Raw genomic sequence first — 20180 nt, forward strand, 5'->3', positions numbered from 1 at the left:
TTAATATTAATAATTCTTAAAAATTTTGACAATAAATAAAAAAATATGGCATTAATAAACCATTGCTGTTGTGCTTATTTTTATTTATACAGGGAGTTGAACTTGTTACGATTTTCATACAAAATTGGTTATAACTTTGTAAATACCCTGTATAACATTACAAACCTTTATATTTTTGTGATGGAGAAGTTAACAGCATTTCGAATATAAAATAAAATATAGGGTGTTCCATTTAAAAAAACAAGTTACGTCTGCCACTATGTTATCGAACACCCTGTAACATTCTAACTAATTTTGTAATGTGAAGCTCAAAGGTGACTAAAATTTTTGTTATTAACTTTTATTGCTATCTATTACTATTCGCGGTGTGCAAGTACTTGGAAAGGCAAACGAGAAACGACCGTGCGCGAGTCGCGTAGAAATATTGCAACTATCTTAAATAATTCATATTGTCAATTGAAATTGTCAAATTGACGTATATTTCATACCTTCTGTCATTGACGTAGAAAAATTATATATTGCTCCACAATATTGATATGATATGCAATTATTATATAAAGGTAAATTTAATTAATTGTATTTTGCTTGCAGTACTGCATTTTAATAACTGATTTTATTTACTACATACAATTGTTTACGTTTGCTAAACATAACCTGCATCTTATTTTTTCTTCTTATTATTTTTTTGGACTATGGTCTTGACAATTATCCAGCAACCAGGACTAATATAATTGGCCAATATAATTAAAAGTGCGAATAAAAGTACAGAGCGTAGAAATAGAGGTCGCTTTGCCGAACTTGCACGGTCCCAATAGCGGAGCTGTTGAGCTTTACCCTACTAATCAATCACCCTGTATTAGTTTTTTCGCTACCGTCAAGTTTAACAGAAAGCGCGGTTGCCAAATAAAAAACATATACGTATTTACTAAAGCAGCTACCGGCTACGCTGTTTCTCTTTGGCTTTAAGAATGTGAAACAAAGATAACTATCTGTACTATAGGTGTCACACTGACATTGTCCTATAGAAGGTTATGTAAGATTTTTGTTTGTTTATTTATTTATTTTTTCTTCTTCTTTTATGGCCTTTGGGATCTGTACCCATTTAGCCAGCAACGTTTCTTAAAATTAACGCCTAACTAAACCTACCATACAACAAAACTATTACGAACCTAATCGACCAATTAAGTATAGGGAAAGCAAATGAAGTTGGTTAAAATATAAACTAAGTAAATAAAATATAATTTGGGAAACAATAATTTGACATTATATTTAACCTCCAATATTATGACGGATGACAGTTACCATTTACAATTTCTAGTTCACTAATTCTAGCCAATGAAATGTTCGCTGTAATAAGAATGGCATGTCAAAAAACTTTGATTATTCCCTATATATTTTTTCAGATATGGCAACGAGGGGAAAATTACGTGCATTCTTTATTGTTTGACTTTTCCTTTAGACCTAATAAGAAAAACAGCTATAATAATTATTATTTTTTTAATTACTTAATACAATCTTCTTCTTGAAAATATCGAGAATAAACTATTAGCAGCTTGTAAAAAAGGACCTAGATCCGAAGAACTACTTTCGTTATTACTAATTCCATCAGTCGTAATATCGCCAGTTATGTTTAGTTTCTGAGTTTTCTCAGGGCAGTTGTACATGGTATTTATCTTCATAATATCACCTTTACTGAAACCTTCCCGTTGCCCCATCTTTTCCACTTTTTTATTATCCTAAAATTTTTAAAAGAAAAAATTATATTTTTTCGTCGTAATGCAATCAACTGTAAAATTGCGTAGTTTAATCAACTTTTATCAAATATTATTTTGTCACTAGTTAATGATCATCAGGACTGTTATGTATAATATGACAAATAGACCAGATACGACGCCTATGAAAATGGCAAAAAGGATATTTATATTATTCCTAAGGGATATATTATTCTTTATGCCTTTTATGTAGGTTGGTAGTGAAAATAATAGAGAAAAGACTAAGGCAAGAAGTAGAAATGAAATTGGGAGATGAACAAGCGGCCTTTAGACCAGGAAGACAAACAAATGACAACATATCCGTGGCTGGCGTGAATATGTTGACATGTCTAAAAATGCAGTTTTTCAGGGCATTGATTTTAAGTTTTGACAATTAGCTGTAAAAAAGATTATTAACTTTTTTTTAGTTTAGTATCGTAAATATAAGTAATTTTAGTCGATTTTTACAAATCTGGAAAAAAAGTGGGATTTCCTTTGGTTATTTTATAGAAATCAGACTTGTCACATTGTTCACCTAGTACTTGTCAACTTATTCACCATAAGCAACTAACTCTAATTTAAATAAATCTGATGAAATAGAGAACTTTACAGCTAAATAAAACATGCCCTTCGGTTTGGAATATTTATTTCAGAAACTAACAGGAACGAAACATAAAATAAAAAATTGTAACTAAAATAAAACAGTCTTCTTTGTCACATACAAATAAAACTAATAACAGTAAATAGTTTTTGTTATTATTCAATGCTCTCTTCATCTGCATTGTCATTATCGACATCATCTGGATCTCTTTCGTCAATATCGGGATCTGTTGATTTGGTTTCAGTTGTTTTTATATTTGAATAGAAGTCGTGGAACAAAGGATCTATTAGATGCAAAATGTCCAGAAGATCTTTTTTCTTTTCTTTGCTTATTGGTAAAGGTTCTTTCGTTATTACGTTTAAGTGAAAGGAGTGTGTAGGTTTTCCTCTTTTTCTGAAAGTAAGACATTTAAAGGGGGTATTATCTTCGAGATTATCTTTAAAATGAATTTCGCCAACGGATTTTTGATATTGCAGCCATTTAACCGGTTGCCATAAAAACTTATCTCCAGCAACATCCTTTTTTCTAATTGTGAAAGGTCCTTTTCTTAAGCCAAGCTCAGTAAAATTATAAAAATCGTTTAAACTCATATGAACAACTTTAAATGGGTTTTTTATCTTACATGATCTAACCAGTTGAATCCAATCATGAAGATGGTTAATTTTCATTTGTGTTTTTTTTTAGTTTTCTCAATAATGGCGTGATCAGAGTCACATTCCATGTGACTATGACCACTAAGGAGAAATTTGTGATTAATAATTTCTAAAGTTGGGTGCTTGTCTAATAAAAATGTAAACATCATTGCCACGATGTTATTTTTATTCTGTCCACCGCAAGTATCTGAAAAGAATGTAATTTCTTTGACAACTGGTGGAAGATAATTTAAACAAAAGTGCCAAAGACAGGATGCGATTTGATTTGCACCACGTGCTCCAATTGTCTCATCCCACATGTAACACGTAGCTTCATCCGCTGCCAAGTTGTGAACCGTTAAATTAAAGGTCCAAAGCTGCCTCTTGTAAAAGGCAATTGAGGTTTGTAAAAGTGGTGTGGGTAGACACTGTTGGAGGTCAAACGCATAAGCCTGAAACGAGGAATCTTTTTGAGCTCTTACTTTACTGGCGCGTTTTGCAGAATAAGCCTTTTCAGCCTGCAAATGATGCTCAGCTAACTGAATTTTTAAATCTCCATTTTCCTCAGCTAACTTCTTCTGCATCGTTATCATATCACAGGTGTGACAGGTGTCTTTTGATGGTTTTTTAAAAGACAGTTTTAAGTCGTGAAAACAGTTTGAGTACAGTTTTAAAGAAACCGGCTCTAAGCAAGTTTCTTTATATAGCCTATACATTTTTGCTATAGAAAGATCAGGAGATAAATATTTTTTATTCGTGGATTTTCTACAGTAATGGCTTTCGTAGCTAGGAAAAGATAGAATATGATTTTTGACTGAAGTTATATCTTCTATACTTTTTTTGTTGGCAGGAGGACCTACACCCCTTTGATCGGATTCTATTATTCCGGTTGAAGAAAACTTCTTCTTCTGGACAAGTACATTGATAAATCCTTTAGTCTCCCCTAATATTCTACAAAAACATTCTTTGCAGGTTCGTTTTGCTTCATTATTAACGATCAGTTTGTATGTACAATAACACTCTCTATTTATTGCTCTGCCATCGGTTTTCTGGGTCTTTTTAGGTAAAATTGAAACTAACCCCGATATGTACATAGCCCTTCGATCTCTACTCCCTAACTTCCAGTAATCATTAAAACATGTAGCCCTTTCGGCTTGACTGAACCTTTCCGCACATTTTAGCCTACAAGGTAATAAGTTTTTCGATAATCTTTTGGGTTTAGTTTTGCCTTTTTCTGTAGTATAGCTCTCTCCTGCATTTCTAAGCCTTTTACATTCTTCTCTTTCTCTTCGTGTTCGACCTTTTCTTTTTGTATCATTTCTACTGGTTAGAGTTTGCAAAACTGGAATATTTTCCGTATCAGAGTTGCTGTCGTTATTTTGCAGGTTTTCGACTGGATGTTTCATGAAATTTTCTTTGGGTAAAACATAATCTGGATCTGCTACACTATCGTCTGAGAGATTTAAGTCTGAAAAAAAAAATAATAATAATAGAGTGTGACCCAAAGGAAACAATCCACCTCAATATTTAGCAGTATTTATTAGATTTTAAAGAATTGACTAAACAGGTCGATTTTTGATCTAAGGGGGACAAATTTTTACATTACATACATCCGCCATTTGTCAACCACTTCCCTTCCACTTCCCCCACTACATATTTTTAAATGGGGAATATGGGTCCTGCGCTAGCTCATTTGAAAGAATATTGAATTCTATACTCAGTAATATAAACATTAACATAATTATTTATAGGCGGTGTCCAAGAAAAAAATTTAGTTAAATTTTTTCACCCAAAAAGAAGAATGTATGTAATTTATTTAATTCAAAATACATTCTACTGCTGTCACAAAACAGAAAAAAATGTTTTTTGATAAATAAACATTGCTTTTCGCTTAATTTCAATGTTCAAGCTGCCACCCATCTGTCTCGTGGTAGGTTGAAAATTGAATTTAAGCAACAAACAATGTTTAGTTATCAAATAAACATTTTTTTCTGTTTTCTGTCAGCAGTATAATGTATTTTCAGTTAAATAAATTACATATATTCTTCTTTTTGGGTGAAATAATTTAATTAAATTTTTTTTTCTTAGACACCTTTTATAAATAATTATGTTAATGTTTATATTACTGAATATAGAATTTAATTTCCTTTCAAATGGACTAGCATAGGACCCATATTCCCTATTTAAAAATAAGTGGCGGGGGAAGTGGAAGGGAGGTGGTTGACAAAATGCAAATGTATGTACCGTAAAAATGTGTCCCCCTTAGATCAAAAATCGACCTCTTTCGTTATTTCTTTAAAATCTAATAAATACTGCCAAATATCGAGGTTGAGTTTTTGTTTTGGCCCACACTGTATACAATTCTACACACCTAGCTAATTTAAATAAATTTCTCACAAAAATTTCCGTTGATATCATTACAACCTATTAAAAATTGATTAACATCCACGTTTTTACAATTATTTCATTAATAAATTTTGCGTAGTCATATTAACAAAAAAAATACATTGATGTAACAGCTACTTTATTTGATAAAGACAACCTATTTCGAAAAAATTCTGATGATTTTAATTTAGCACCTTACTTTGCAAAGTATTATTTTACAAAATATTCAGAAATATAGACCAACTTTTAGATACGGCAGTTCACAACTTTTTGAATTAAAGATAGGTACTTACTAAAAAACAATAACGTTCATGTCATTTTATTTTTACTAGACTATTTAGTTGATATTTTGTACCTACGGCAATGTTCACAAATATTCAAATATTTCCTGGGCTAAAGTTTACTATGAAACGTAACTGAAAAATTGTGTGCCCCATACCTCGAAGAAAAAAGATTAAACCAGTTATGTTTTCAGTGTATATAAGGATAATAATTTATAATTAAAATGAATAGTTGTAACGCCTTTAAGCCTATATTCAATCAACGCTATAACCATAGCATACGACATACATTTTAAAACCCATTGCCTCTAACAATATCTCACAAATTGATACTTGAGTACAAAGGTAAACATGCAACTTTTGTTACCTTTAATATAAGTTTTTTTACCAAATTAGCATGCATTTCTTACAGTAAAGCCTTACACTTACCTTCTTCTAGGATATTGTTTTCTCCTGTTGGTGAACAACTTTCACTTTTATTCTCTGGAATAAGATTTTCCACTTCCAGAAATTCCTCGTCATTACTTGGTACACAACCTTCTTTGACATTTTTGTGCAATTCTCTTAAAAATTGTACCCGCTTCGCCATTGTAACAGAAGTAACTGGTGTTTTCAACATTAACATATGTGATTAACTGAACAGCGGCAGCAGACAGAAAACCGTTAAACTGTATGTACATCACGTGACCCACGCACCTACATAATCGAAGCATCCTGATATTTGAAGGCGGGAAATGTTCAGATCGTGCATCTCATTTTATCAACTTAAGATCATATTGTACCCAAAATGACAAGTCATGATATCAAAATACATAATAGTCAGAAACGAGACGTCAAGTTTCACATAACTATTAGTTATCAATTTATTATTACAAAAAGAGGATCAGGAATAACTGGATAAGTCGATGTATCACATTAGATATAGTGGCATTCTAACAAGTGTAACATCACAAAATGAGTTATAAAAATACGTAAAGGAATCTAAACTAAAGATTATGTCAACAACTCGACTGGTCAAATTTAAATTTTCTTTATCAATTTGATATCTATAGATATTAGATATATCTCGGCTTTCAAAGAGCTGTCAGTATATTCACAATGGGTTTAAACGTTATTAATGTGATTTCTTAAGATATTCAGTTATTCACAGCATAAAGTCATTAATAAGCAATCCATTGCAATAAATATCACAAAAATGCAAAATTTCGACTTGTCAAGTTATTCACGCCAGCCACGGATATATACCATCAGGAACCTAATCGAAAGATGCTTAGACACGGGGGAAAACTGGTATTAGCATTCATAGACCTAAGAGCAGCATTCGACACGATAGAAAGACAAATTATAGGGGAATGCTTGAGGAAAACAAATGTACCAAACAGATTGATAAAAATTATAGAAAGTACATATTTACAAAGAGGTAAAAGGAACAGTACAAATAGCAGGGGAACGATCAGAAGAATTTAATTGGAATAGAGGTATTAAACAAGGAGATAGTCTCAGCCCTTTGCTATTCATAATCGTAATGAACGAATTAATAAGAAAAACTAGAGCAAGAACCAACCAACTACAGACAATAATAGGATACCATAGATTACAATCGGTAACAATAGAGTCCTTAATGTATGCGGACGACATAGTACTAATAGCAGATTCCGAGAACAAAATGCAGAAACTAATGGATATATGGGTAGAGGAAATAGAAGAGCTAAAATGGAAATAAACGAGGAAAAAAGTAAGATAATGATAATCAACGGCAAAGAAGATAATGAAATACAGATAAAATGCAAAAACTCAGAACTGGAAATAGTTACAACTTACGTATACCTGGGAAGTATCATTACTAACGACGGAAAAATAGACTGGGAAATAACAAATAGAGCAAAGAAATCAAACAAGTTATACTATGCCTTAGCCCCAAAACTGGGGAAAAGAGAACTTGCAAGAGAGACAAAAATAAACATATATAACACAATAGTCATACCGACTGTGCTCTATGTAAGTGAAAACTGGACAATCCTGGAAAAACATAAGAGCAGAATAAATGCAATGGAGATGAGACATTTAAGAAGGATAGTTGGAAAGAGAAAATGGGATAGATTAAGCAACAAGACTATTAGGAGAATGGTTAACCAAGAACCAATAATGAATAAACTAAAAAAGAGACAAATGAATTGGTTTGGGCATTTGATGAGGATGCAACCCAACAGAATTACGAGAAGAGTCCACGAAGCAAGGAACATTGTAAAAAGAAAAAGAGGCAGACCAAGAAAAAAATGGATAAAACAAATAGTAGAGGCAGGAAAAGTGAAAGGAAAATCACTCGAGGAATTAAAAATAATGGCAGAAAACAGAAAAGAATGGAAGAGATGGGTGAATGTAAATTAAAATAGCGATCCCAAATCCGACACCCTGATAGGGTGTCGGAAGGGGAGAAAGAAAGAAAAAATATGTAGTTTGGGTTTATCTTGGATTTCATTGGAAGTTCACAACCCTCCCCCCTTGATTTTTGATATTTTATTTTAATCTTCCACAAAAAAAAAATTGTTTCACGAAATTTAGTGATTTTATCTTTTTATGTCGCAAATATACATTTATTCTTTTTATTTTACATTCTTCTTTTGTTTAATATTATACTCACCTTAGGGTTAATGGTACGTTTGCCATTAGCTGAAAATGCGGTACTGGAATAATGCATTACAGATATAAAATCGTACGGAACTCCAAAGTCTTCAGCGCCATTTTGCTCTGCTTTATTAAAATTTTTTTCCCTTCCTGACAAATAAAGATTTTATTTTAGAAAATATATAGTACATTCTTTCACGGTTTTTGCTGTAAATTTTAAAGAACCGCTTGGATTGACATGGAATTTGGCAAACGCATAGCTAACATGTCAGAAAAAAAGTGATATTGTCCTTTTCATGAGCATTTTTCAGTGCGTAACAAATGATAGGAAAAAGGGTAAGTCCGTGGTAATACACATTTATGACATTTATTCTAACATGACATTTTAGTTAAATCTGACAGTTGTCACATTCTATTTTCAATTTGGAATAAAATCAAATGTGTTTCTTGCATTTATAAAATGGTATTTTCTTTGATATATACATATATACAGTCTTATAAATTATACAGATTATATTTGTAATATTATTGTATAATTAAAAAAAACTATTTTTTTATTATGGCGCCATCTATCGACAACTAGAATAAATGTTATAAACGTCACCGATGGAATGTAATCACCGACGTGCGTTTTTTTCTGTCACATACAATTTAATGCGTTAGAAAGAAATCGAAAAACTGTGACGCACTGAAAGATGATCATGAGAAAAAGAATATGGTGCTGATGTGTGCTTTTGCCCTAGGGGTGAGTTTCACCCCATCTCGGAGGTGAAAAAATATATGTTCAAGATAAGTCTCGAAATGGATAAACTGACTAATTTTAAGCAACTTTTGATCTATAGAGTTTTCCACCAAATCAATACCTTTGAGTTATTTACAAGTGAATATGTTCATTTTTCAACAAAATAACCACCTTTTTAGACGGTTTTTCGCAAATATCTCAAAACGTAAGCATTTTGTTGAAAAAATATTCTTAGCAAAACTATAGCCTATAAAAAAATGAAAAAAAAACGGTGTATATATTAGGTCTCTATACCTAGCAAAAGCGGAGTTATAGTTAATGAAATATAGGTTCATATTCGAAAAATTCCAAATAGAAAAATTAAATGTAAAATATCCAAATAATGAAGCATTCTTGGGGAAAACACATTACAACTTTTTTAAAGTGTTTAAAAAAAGCTTTATTTCTGTTTTTATAAAAAAAAATTTTCTAGCATCAAACGTAAGCAAGTTACGCTCAAAATAAAGTTGGTTTCTTTTGTTTTGGCAAAAAAATCAGGAAGATCACCCCCCAATTAGCAACTTAAATGAAATCAATCATTACCGCTTCACAAGTTACTTTACTTATGTTGTGTTTATAATATGATCTGTAAGTTTCATTGATTCAAAGTGTTTATTTTTAAAAAAATTTGGTTTTAAAGTAAAATTTTTAAAAATTTAAATTTTGAAAAAAATACTATTTTTTTCAAAACAACTTAAAAATTGTTAGAGATACCAAAAGTCTTAAACAATAAAAAAAGTCGGCTTTACTTTTCTGAATATTTTGTATTTTTTTGTTTTTCTGTAAGACAAAAATTGGTCAAGATTCGGTGTTTCTAAATTTGCATACACTCGTGATAAGTGACTCGTTCAAGCCCTTTTAACTACAGCTCTTTCAAAAATAAGGACTTTGAACCGATGAAACTTACAGATCGTATGATCAATGCGTACGCGAGTAAAAAACTTGTGAAGTGATAACAATTAAGTTCAAAAATGAATAACCATTTTCAATTTCGTTGCAAAACGAAAACACAGCCGAACCATATTCTAGTCCAATCAGAGAGCGCAGCAAACACCTCTACCGGTTTCGAAACTTATTAGTCTCTCATCAGGAGGCACAATATGCTGCTCTCCCCAATCCAACCAAAACAAACCCCAGCATGCAGTCCCGGATTGCAACGAACGAAATGGCATAGATGCCCTAGCGGCAACTGCTTGCAAAAAGACTAAGTTTTCACTCTAATGGCATATAAAACAACATTGTTTTCATTCTGGTGGGGAATAGCATTATGTTGTTTTATATGCCATTAGAGTGAAAACTTAGTCTTTTTACAATTAAGTTCATTTGAAATGCTAATTAGGGGGTGATTTTCCCGATTTCTTACCAAAAATAAGGGACCAACTTTATTTTGAGCGTAACTTGTTTACTTTTGATGCTAAAAGTTTTTTTTTAACAAAAATAAGCATTTTTTAAATACCTACTTAAAAAAAGTTAAAATGAGTTTTCCCCAAAAAAAGTGCTTCGTTTTTTGGTTATGGCACGTTAAAATATACGATTTGGAACTTGACGAATATGAACCTATTTTTCATTAGCTATAACTCTGCTTCTACTAGGTACAGTGACCTAATATATATAGTATTTTTACTACAAAAGCGATATTACGTAGGTCAAAATTTTTGACGTAAGAGAACTGTCAAAACATTAGAATGTGACTTTTCATGGCCTGTTGAGCCTTTATAATAAACATGGCAATAATGAAAAGTCACATTCTAATGTTTTGACAGTTCTCTTACGTCAAAAATTTTGACCTACGTAATATCGCTTTTGTAGTAAAAATACTATACACCAAGTTTTTCACTTTTTTACGTGCTATATTTTTGATAAGAATCTTTTTTCCACCAAATACATACTTACTTTTTGAGTTATTTGCGAAAAACCGTGGGAAAACGTGGTTATTTTGTAGAAAAATTAACATATTCACTCGCAAATAACTCGAAAAGTATTAATTTGGTGAAAAAACTTTATAGAACAAAAGTTGCTTAGAATTAGTCATTTTATCCATTTTCGGACTTATTTCGAACACATATTTTTCACCCCTAAAAGGTAGGGCAAAAGCACACATCGGCACAATAGGTATCACTTTTTTTCTTTGACTTTTTATCTATGTGTGTGCCAAATTTCATGTCAATCCAAGCAATTCTTTAAAATTTAGAGGTTTTGCAATATTTTACCGTTAAAGAACGTACTAACAGTTGCGATTTTAGAGTTCTTTTAACATATTCATAAAATATCTTGTAATAGGTAGGTTAAAACATGTATCATATGATAAGTCAAAGTATAAAGACAACAGAAAATTAACTAATGTAAAGACTGAAATAGTTTTGTACACACTTATGACTACAGATAAACAGGGAGAAGTGTACTTTTGAAGGGTGTAAAATAAATAATTCCTAGCTAAGCGCTTTCGGCTTATAAAGCCATCTTCAGAGCTATGGTCAAAAAGTTCAAAATACCACTATGGAGAGAGATGGATCCCATGTACATATACGATATAAAAATACTTCTATATTTCTTATGCAGTTTTTAATGATGGAAAAAAACCTTGTCTGTCTGTTGAAAAAAACTTGTTCAATGTTGCTGTTGGTTTTTGTAGCCGGAAAAGTTAAAAACATCAAATACGAGCACAAAGGACTTTCACACAAAAAATTACAAAATTACATTACAGACAACAAATATTTGATCATGGAAAGGTCATGAAACCCTACCATCAATAAAACATAAGTTTAGGTAATATCCAATTGATTCCATACTTTACGGACACATTGTATATTAAAAATACATATTTGTAGTTTGAATTACTTTTTCTCAAACAAAAATATCAGTCGAAACAGAAAAAAGAATTAAAAAAAGTATTATAGTATTCAACTATTTTCAATGGGAAATAAGCCACAATTTTACCAAAAAAATTATTTTATTAACGTTTCGACACCCAAGTCAGGTGTCGTCAAAATACAAAATAATACTGTATTACTATATTTTATTATTAGTATTATTTTGTATTTTGACAACGACACCCGACTTGGGCGTCGAAACGGTAATAAAATAATTTTTTTGGTAAAATCGTAGCTTATTTCCCATTGAAAATAGTTGATTATAAAAATGCCACAAGGAAATAGCTTCAGAACAATAGTAGAATATTAGCTAAAATATTGACAAGCTCGTTAAGGAAAGCTCGGCTCGCAAGAAACAAACCGGCTTGAGCTCGAAAGCTCGGCTTGTCAAACGAGCTGTGACCATCCCTACAAGAGATAAGAGCGCGCTTCGGAAAAGCTATAACCACCTTCAACCGGATGGGGGATTCTTAAAGAGCCACAACCTCTCTTTTAGAATTAAAGTAAGAAAGCAGCAATGCTACGTCTTCTCTCTCTTTTTTATGGTGTGAATCGTGGACCTTGAGAGAAGATATGTGCAGAAAATTAGAAGCATTTCAGTGTGGCTATATCGGAGAGTAGTAACCTCGTGGACTGACCGAGTCACAAATGAGGAGGTCATCAGAAGATTGAAGAAGGACCGAGAGGTAGTGACCATCATCAAATTTCGAAAGTTACAATACTTTATGCCAAATGAATCCAAATGTGCCCTGAATGTGGAATCATGTTGTATATACCTTTCTTAATATTATTCCAATTAATTGTCACAAAATCATCCCTTTCGTGCCGGTTTTGTTCATGCAAAAATCCAACAGCGTGCATAAGTTCGTGCAAAGACGTTCCAATTTTAGTAGTGCATTGAGGACTTTCCAGGTTAACTTCTTGGACACCTCCTTGTTTTCCGACACTAGACCAACAGCCTGACTGGTGATTCGTTATTGCAATGTAGTCTTTGTCAGCTTGAGTTTTGGGTCTAAAACTAAATAGAAAAATTAAATAACGATTACAAAACACAATGGATTGTAGTAATAAAAAATTAATTATGCTTATTATAATTTAGTTACAAGGAGGTCAGGTCTATCTCTCTCTCTTCAGTCCTGATCTCCCGCAGGGGGTGTAGTGGTCCTCGAGATGTCGTGTATTGTGTGTGTCCAAATGTTTGTGTCTGTGTCTACCTGTGACGATGGATTGATAGATTAGGTAGTATTAAATGGCCTCCTTGTTCACCCGATTTGAATCCTAAAGATATTTATTTGGGGATACTTGAAAAGTAGAATTTATGAATATGAAACTATATTAGCAAGTTTTGCAAAGATAAGGCAAAGAATTACCGATCAATCCATATTAATTTCTAAATAAAATGTAATACACATTCTACCATCGTTTAGAATACTGTCAAATTAACGACGGAGAACATTTTGAACACTTGATTAGGTAGGCATTAATTTAGTTACATGATTAAGGTACTTGATTAGGTAGATTAGGTAGACTTTTAATCATGTTTAAGTTTAGTTGTACATAGTTCGAATCAAAAAATTTATTGAGAAGATTAGGTGTTTCTAGGCGTTTATTTCAAAGACAAAGTGGATAGCAGTTGGAAATATTAGTATTTTTACTACAAAAACGTTATTACGTAGGTCAAAATTTTTGACGTAAGAGAACTGTCAAAACATTAGAATGTGACTTTTCATTATTACCATATATATAATAAACATGGCAATAATGAAAAGTCACATTCTAATGTTTTGACAGTTCTCTTACGTCAAAAATTTTGACCTACGTAATAACGTTTTTGTAGTAAAAATACTAGAATCATTCGAATTGTGGTGCTATCGACGAATCCTAAAGATATCGTCGGTTTCAATCGATTCCAATGATGATGTTCTCCAAATGATGAATTCAGAACGTCTGCTCATAAAGAAGAGAAAAACAGAGTACTTCGGCCATATAATTAGAGGACCTAAATACCATCTACTTCGCCTTACAATACAAGGAAAATTGGAGGGAAAGAGATGGATTGGTCGAAATAAACTTTCATGGTTGCGTAATATTAGACAGTGATGTGGTTCAACGGTAGAAGAATTATTTCGCGCAGCAGCCGATAGAGAAAGGTTTCAGCTTGTAAACATAATGACGGCCAACGTCTGAATACCTACGGACACGGCACCTAAAGAATGGGAAGGCGTTTATTTTATCTTTTTAAGATATTCCTGACTACACAAAATCGAAAGTACGGTTAAATACGGTTGAATTAGTATCGAAGTGAAAATTTCAATAAAGGTACAATATACAGGCAGAGCTGGGCTGGGCAATACCCGGGTACAAGTACCCGAATTGTGTACTCTAAGTACATTTTGGATACTCAGTACCCAGTACCCGAGTACATATTTTCAATAAAGTACTCGGTACTCGTACCCGTAGCGTATGGGTAAAATATCCTGTACCCGCGTTTATTATACGAGTACATTTTGCAAGTCTAAACTTGTCGCTGCATGTGGGACAGCAAATTAATAGCAACACGCAAAACGCCGTTTTCAGTATCAATCCATTCGCAAAGTCAAACAAACGCCTATTCTCTTATGCCATAATAATTAATAGCCCTTCAAGAAATGCCCTGAAGAACTGATGAAACTTTGAAAAATTAGTTATCTTAAAAGCCAATAAAATTAATCAGTGAGTGTGCGTGATTTATACTGATTACAGTGAAACCTGTGTTACCGGCCACCTGCTAAAATCGGCCACCTGTCCTTACGGCCGGTTTCAAAATTCCCAAAACTAATTATACATATGTATATTCCCTTATTTATGACCTGCTATTTACGGCCACCTTTATAATACGGACGCAGCCAAAAATTCACATATTTTTAAAGCCCATTTTATAGAAATTGAATGTGAATGTTGGCCAAAATAATTTTGTTAAAATAATTTTGTCTATTTGTTGATGGAAATTCCCAGTACTACTTAAGTATTAGGACCTATGTATCTACCTAAATAAACAGGAGATTAAATACCCCGCATCGGGCCGGTGGCCACAATAGGTTCTTAAAATCCTATAATAAAATGTCGTAAAAGTGTTGTAAAAGAGAAACGTTTGTCACTATTTATAAGTATGACTACAATTCACAAAAGTTGGCCGAAAAATATGGTGTAAAAACTCAAATTATCAAAGGATATAAAACAATAAAAGTGGATTGAAAAATTCTTTAAAAAAGCCTAACATCAATCTGTTTTTTCCGTAGTATAGTTTTGTTTTATATTAGGATATTAAAGTAGTTTTAGTAGTTTCCGTTTATGTAACTACCTATAGAATTATATTTGCTTTTATTAATAAAATAAACAAAGTTCCAATTATCTTTTATATATTTGTAAACTACAAAAACTGGAAATACCGGCCATCTTTCTATATCGGCCAATAGTTCCTTCATTTTTAGTGGCCGTTACTGACAGGTTTTACTGTATTAATCAATGATCAGTTTTTAAAATTCTTATTTTTTTTATTCAAGTTGGAGTTGTACGTTATTTTATGTTTTCATGACTCAAATAAATATGTTTATAGAGGCAGAGATAATTATTACCCTCTTACCTTTTTTCGGGTTCTATATTCAAATGTACTCGAAATAAGTACCCGAGAAATTCGGGTAATTGTACTTTGAGTATTGTACTCTGAGTACTTTTGTTGAGCAATGTACTCGGTACTCTGTACTCGTTCCTAAAATATGAAAAGTACCCGGTACTCTGTACCCGAGTACAATTTATCAGTACCCGGCCCAGCTCTGTATACAGGGCGTTGTATTTAAAAAACCAAAGTGACAAATGGTATCAGAAAAGTTGTAAAAATGTGGCAACGTTACTAAAATCAAATTTCAGGTCATCACATCCCAAAATATATTATGTATCCCTGTTTTTGTATAATTCGGAGTTTACCATCCATTTAAAAGATAATTAGGAGTTTACAGACTTTTGGTCTACTCTGTTTATATAGTTTGTGGATGCTAGTAGCGTATTCATGTGACGTACTTATTTTCCGAATGCCAAATTACTTTACAGGTGTCATAAAATAAAAAAAGAAAATGTGTGTGTACTTTGTACGCACGTAAGAAGTTATACTTCTATTATTATGATTTCAACGAAATTAATATACTTTAAACAGTTTATTTATATTTTATTTAAATATTAAACTAATTTTAATACTTACTACTGTGCAAAACTTTTTATTAAAACAATACCAAAAATTAAAAAAATAAAAGAATAAAACACACACGAACACATTGAAAAATGCTACAAAAATGATTTCTGAACAATAATTGTTGGAAAAATTTTAAATAAATACGTATTTTCTGAAAAAAAATTATATAATAATATACTTACAATCATAAAATGTATCAAAAAAATAAAAGTTTGTATTGGGGATTGAACCCGCGTACATTGGCGCGGTTAGTTTTGAAATTAAACATCTTTAGATTTTGGCTACGGAGACATATGCATCATGTTGGAAGATAGACCAACTGAACGTTTTAAACTTTTGACAGTTCTGAATTTAACCAAATTAAAGACTAAGTTTTTCAACCTAATAAAAATATTTATATTTGTAAAATAAAATATTTTTAAAAGATTTTTAATTGAAAAACTTATTAGTCCATTTCCCTGGTGACACCTCCAAGGCTTCTACAATATGCAAGCCAAGTGGATTCTGCAGTGAAGACAAAAGGGAAGGAATTCTACACTGCGCAATTCACAACCCCCGTCTGCAGCTTGGTAAAGTTCCAACGGAAAATGGACCTAGTTACTCTATAGGAGTAATACTAATATAAAAATAAAAATGTGTACCATTTTTATTCAGTTGCAATGCGAAGCCAAAACCGTCTTAATTTTTACTTAGATTAGAGAGTGCAGCCAGCACTCTTATCGACGATTTCACGTCTTGTTAGAGGCTCTTCAGAGAATGCATAGGCTGCTTTCTCTAATCCTTGTAAAAATTTTTCGACATATTAGTCTCCCATTGCAACTGATGTGAAGGTAGTAGGTGCGTAGCGGCATCTGCTAAATGAAAGACTATAAGTTTTTCAACCTAATAAAAATATTTATATTTGTAAAATAAAATATTTTTAAAAGATTTTTTTAATTGAAAAACTTATTAGTCCATTTCCCTGGTGACACCTCCAATTGTAGATTGACACCTCCAATGATTTCTCCATATTGTAGAAGCCTTGGAGGTGTCACCAGGGAAATGGACTAATAAGTTTTTCGTATATAATATCACAAGCGACAAAATTTTGCCGGCAATATTTTCGACTGGTATAAAAGTTTGTTACCTGGCAATTTTCGCGAATTAAATTTTGACTTAAATCACGAGACGTCAGTCGAGTGATTTTGTCAAAATTTCATAAGCGAAAATTACCAAAAGGCAACGAACTTGAATGAAACCAGGAGAAAATTTTGCCGGTAAATAATTTTCTCTCGAATGATATTCGACAAGACTATTTCACGAGACAATTAATGCACCATATCAACGAAATATATTCTTTATTTATTTGTTATTACCAGACACTTTCGTAACGGATCTGTCATAATTTTGTCGCTGAGAAATCACGTCGCTAAGGAGTTTTGTCAGTAGGAAACGATGAGTTGCTATGACGTTTTATCAGTTAAAAACAGTCTAGTGAAATAGTCAATTAAAAATCTTTTAAAAATATTTTATTTTACAAATATAAATATTTTTATTAGGTTGAAAAACTTAGTCTTTCATTTAGCAGATGCCGCTACGCACCTACTACCTTCACGTCAGTTGCAATGGGAAACTAATATGTCGAAAAAATTTTTACAAGGATTAGAGAAAGCAACCTATGCATTCTCTGAAGAGCCTCTAACAAGAGATGAAATCGTCGATAAGAGTGCTGGCTGCACTCTCTAATCTAAGTAAAAATTAAGACGGTTTTGTCTTCGCATTGCAACTGAATAAAAATGGTATACATTTTTATTTTTAACCAAATTAGTTTGATTTTTGTGGAATTGAAATATTAAAATGCAACAAAACATAGAGTAAGAAAACAATATTAGATGAATATTAGTAGAAATTTTGTTGGTAATCAAATTATGTAAATCAAAGCATTACATACTAGGTAGGTTTATTTTACATTTTCCAAATAGGTAGGTACTGTAGGTTGCTTTTAAAAACTTTTTAAAAAGTCACTACAATTATAATCTTGCTCTTTTCTCTGCCCTCACAACAATAAAAACTAATATACACAACATTTGTTTACCCATAACCGACATGCATGCATACTGAACAATTATTGACAGGTCATTGTAATTGATGATTAATTATTTATATGGGAAATAAGCCACAATTAAAATGAAAAAAATAATTTTATTAACGTTTCGACGCCCAAATCGGGTGCCGTTGTCAAAATACAAAATATTACTAAAATAAACTAAAGTGTTGTTGCTAAGGTATGTATATAAGTATAAATATTACTAAACTATATGCCCAAATCGGCACCCGATTTGGGCGTCGAAACGTTAATAAAATTATTTTTTTCATTTTAATTGTGGCTTATTTCCCATATAAATAATTAATCATAAAAATGCCACAAGGAAATAGCTTCAGAACAACATTGTAATTGATGAAGACTTTTGATCTCAGTCAACAAAGTCACAAAGACTTTTGATGAATTCGCGCACATATAAATATACTCCCAACGCGCGTAAAGAAGTATAACTTCAATAACAAAATTTCTTACCTTATACAAGTATATTTATGATAAATATCCATGGCTGTTTTTATGAGATTCAAATCCTTCGAATTATAGTATCCCGATATTTCAAAAGGAATGACTCCATCATTCCATCGTAAGGCTTCTCCAACTATTCCATTCCTTCCACCGTGTGGCATGAAGATATCACCTTCGTAGTACTCCCCGAACTCTTCAGGATTTTGTGAACTGGATTCATCCCACGAATCTAACGGAGCAGCATTTGATATGCTATATATGGTACACATCGTTATAACAAACGAGGCTTTATGTTGATACATTTTTACTTAAGTTTGTTAGGTACACTAAAGCAATATATCTAGTTGAGTGTAACTAAGTTGGGCTACTATTATTGTGCCATTGTTTTTGCGATTTTTAGCAATTTAAACACTATAGAAAGTAATTATGTATTCAGTACAGTTCTTGTATGATTGAATGGTTTGATATCAACTTGTTACGAATAAATCGCTTGCATATGTAAATTTAACTAGTTTAAATAATGTTATCGCTAAAAGTAGAAGACACTTTTAAGTTTTAGGTTAGCAAATATCTGAAAATTTGATAAACATAGATTAGGTTTTAATTTATGTTCTTCGTACGCGATCTAAGTACCTACGTGTTGTTTTATCTAATATTTGTATGTGAATATAATGTCGAACAAAAATAATAAATAAAGACGGCACAAATAAAAGTTCATACCTTCAAAATTTTGTTTTTGCCCAGTTTACAACATTAAAATGTGAAAACCTTGAATTATACATGTCTGTCTGTCCATAAACGCAACTCCTCCCTTATTAGAACAGATAAAATGACAAATGAGGTGTCCAATGAGAGCTATTATAACCCAAAGATGGTCTTAAAGTCGAGAAATTTGATCTCGGTCTTCCAGTTCCAGAGTTGCAACCGGAAGTACTGTTTTAAAGTCGCCGAAATAGTACAAACGATATATTATTCGACGCGCCTTAGCAAGACGAGAATAAATATACTTCCGGTTTTTATATCACTTCAGATTAAAAAGTTAAACGTAAAAAGTAAACGAGAATTTACTATATTATGTATTACTAGATTATAGTCGCACAAATAGTACATATGTGATACATCAATCGACGTCAATTTAGTTCCGGTTTTGCTGTCATTTCCGGTTAAAAATTTATGACCAGGAATCCAGGAATATGGCACAAAATTAGTGAAATCTATCAATCGACGCAAAGTTAGTTTTACAAAGAGTTCAAATATCGACCTCCGGTTCTACTTCTGGACAAAGTACAGTGGAACCCCGATAATTCGGCCCCCGATAACCCGGAAGTCCGGCTAATCCGGACCGATTTTCATCAGACAAAACAAACATTTTTTCACTTTGACTGAGTTTTTTTACCAAAGAATAAACAATACTCTATACAACTGTACGCTGTACGTAATTTAGATGTTCTGTGCATTGCATAGTTATGTATTTCCTGTTTTTG

At 32.1% G+C, this 20180-nt stretch overlaps 1 protein-coding gene across 1 annotated transcript; it reads right to left on the reverse strand.

The window, feature by feature from the left end:
- Nucleotides 1–1505: 1505 nt before the first annotated feature.
- Nucleotides 1506–19077, reverse strand: LOC126880665 (zinc metalloproteinase nas-13-like). The gene is made up of 4 exons (XM_050644718.1): nucleotides 18706–19077; nucleotides 12703–12944; nucleotides 8292–8425; nucleotides 1506–1736 (listed from the first exon to the last, which is right to left on the reverse strand). Exons 1-4 carry the CDS (start codon nucleotides 18996–18998, stop codon nucleotides 1506–1508), a joined length of 900 nt encoding a protein of 299 aa, XP_050500675.1. The 5' UTR covers nucleotides 18999–19077.
- Between the last annotated feature and the right edge of the window lie 1103 nt (nucleotides 19078–20180).

Source organism: Diabrotica virgifera, chromosome 2, assembly GCF_917563875.1.
Source record: "Diabrotica virgifera virgifera chromosome 2, PGI_DIABVI_V3a".
Lineage (NCBI taxonomy): Eukaryota > Metazoa > Arthropoda > Insecta > Coleoptera > Chrysomelidae > Diabrotica > Diabrotica virgifera.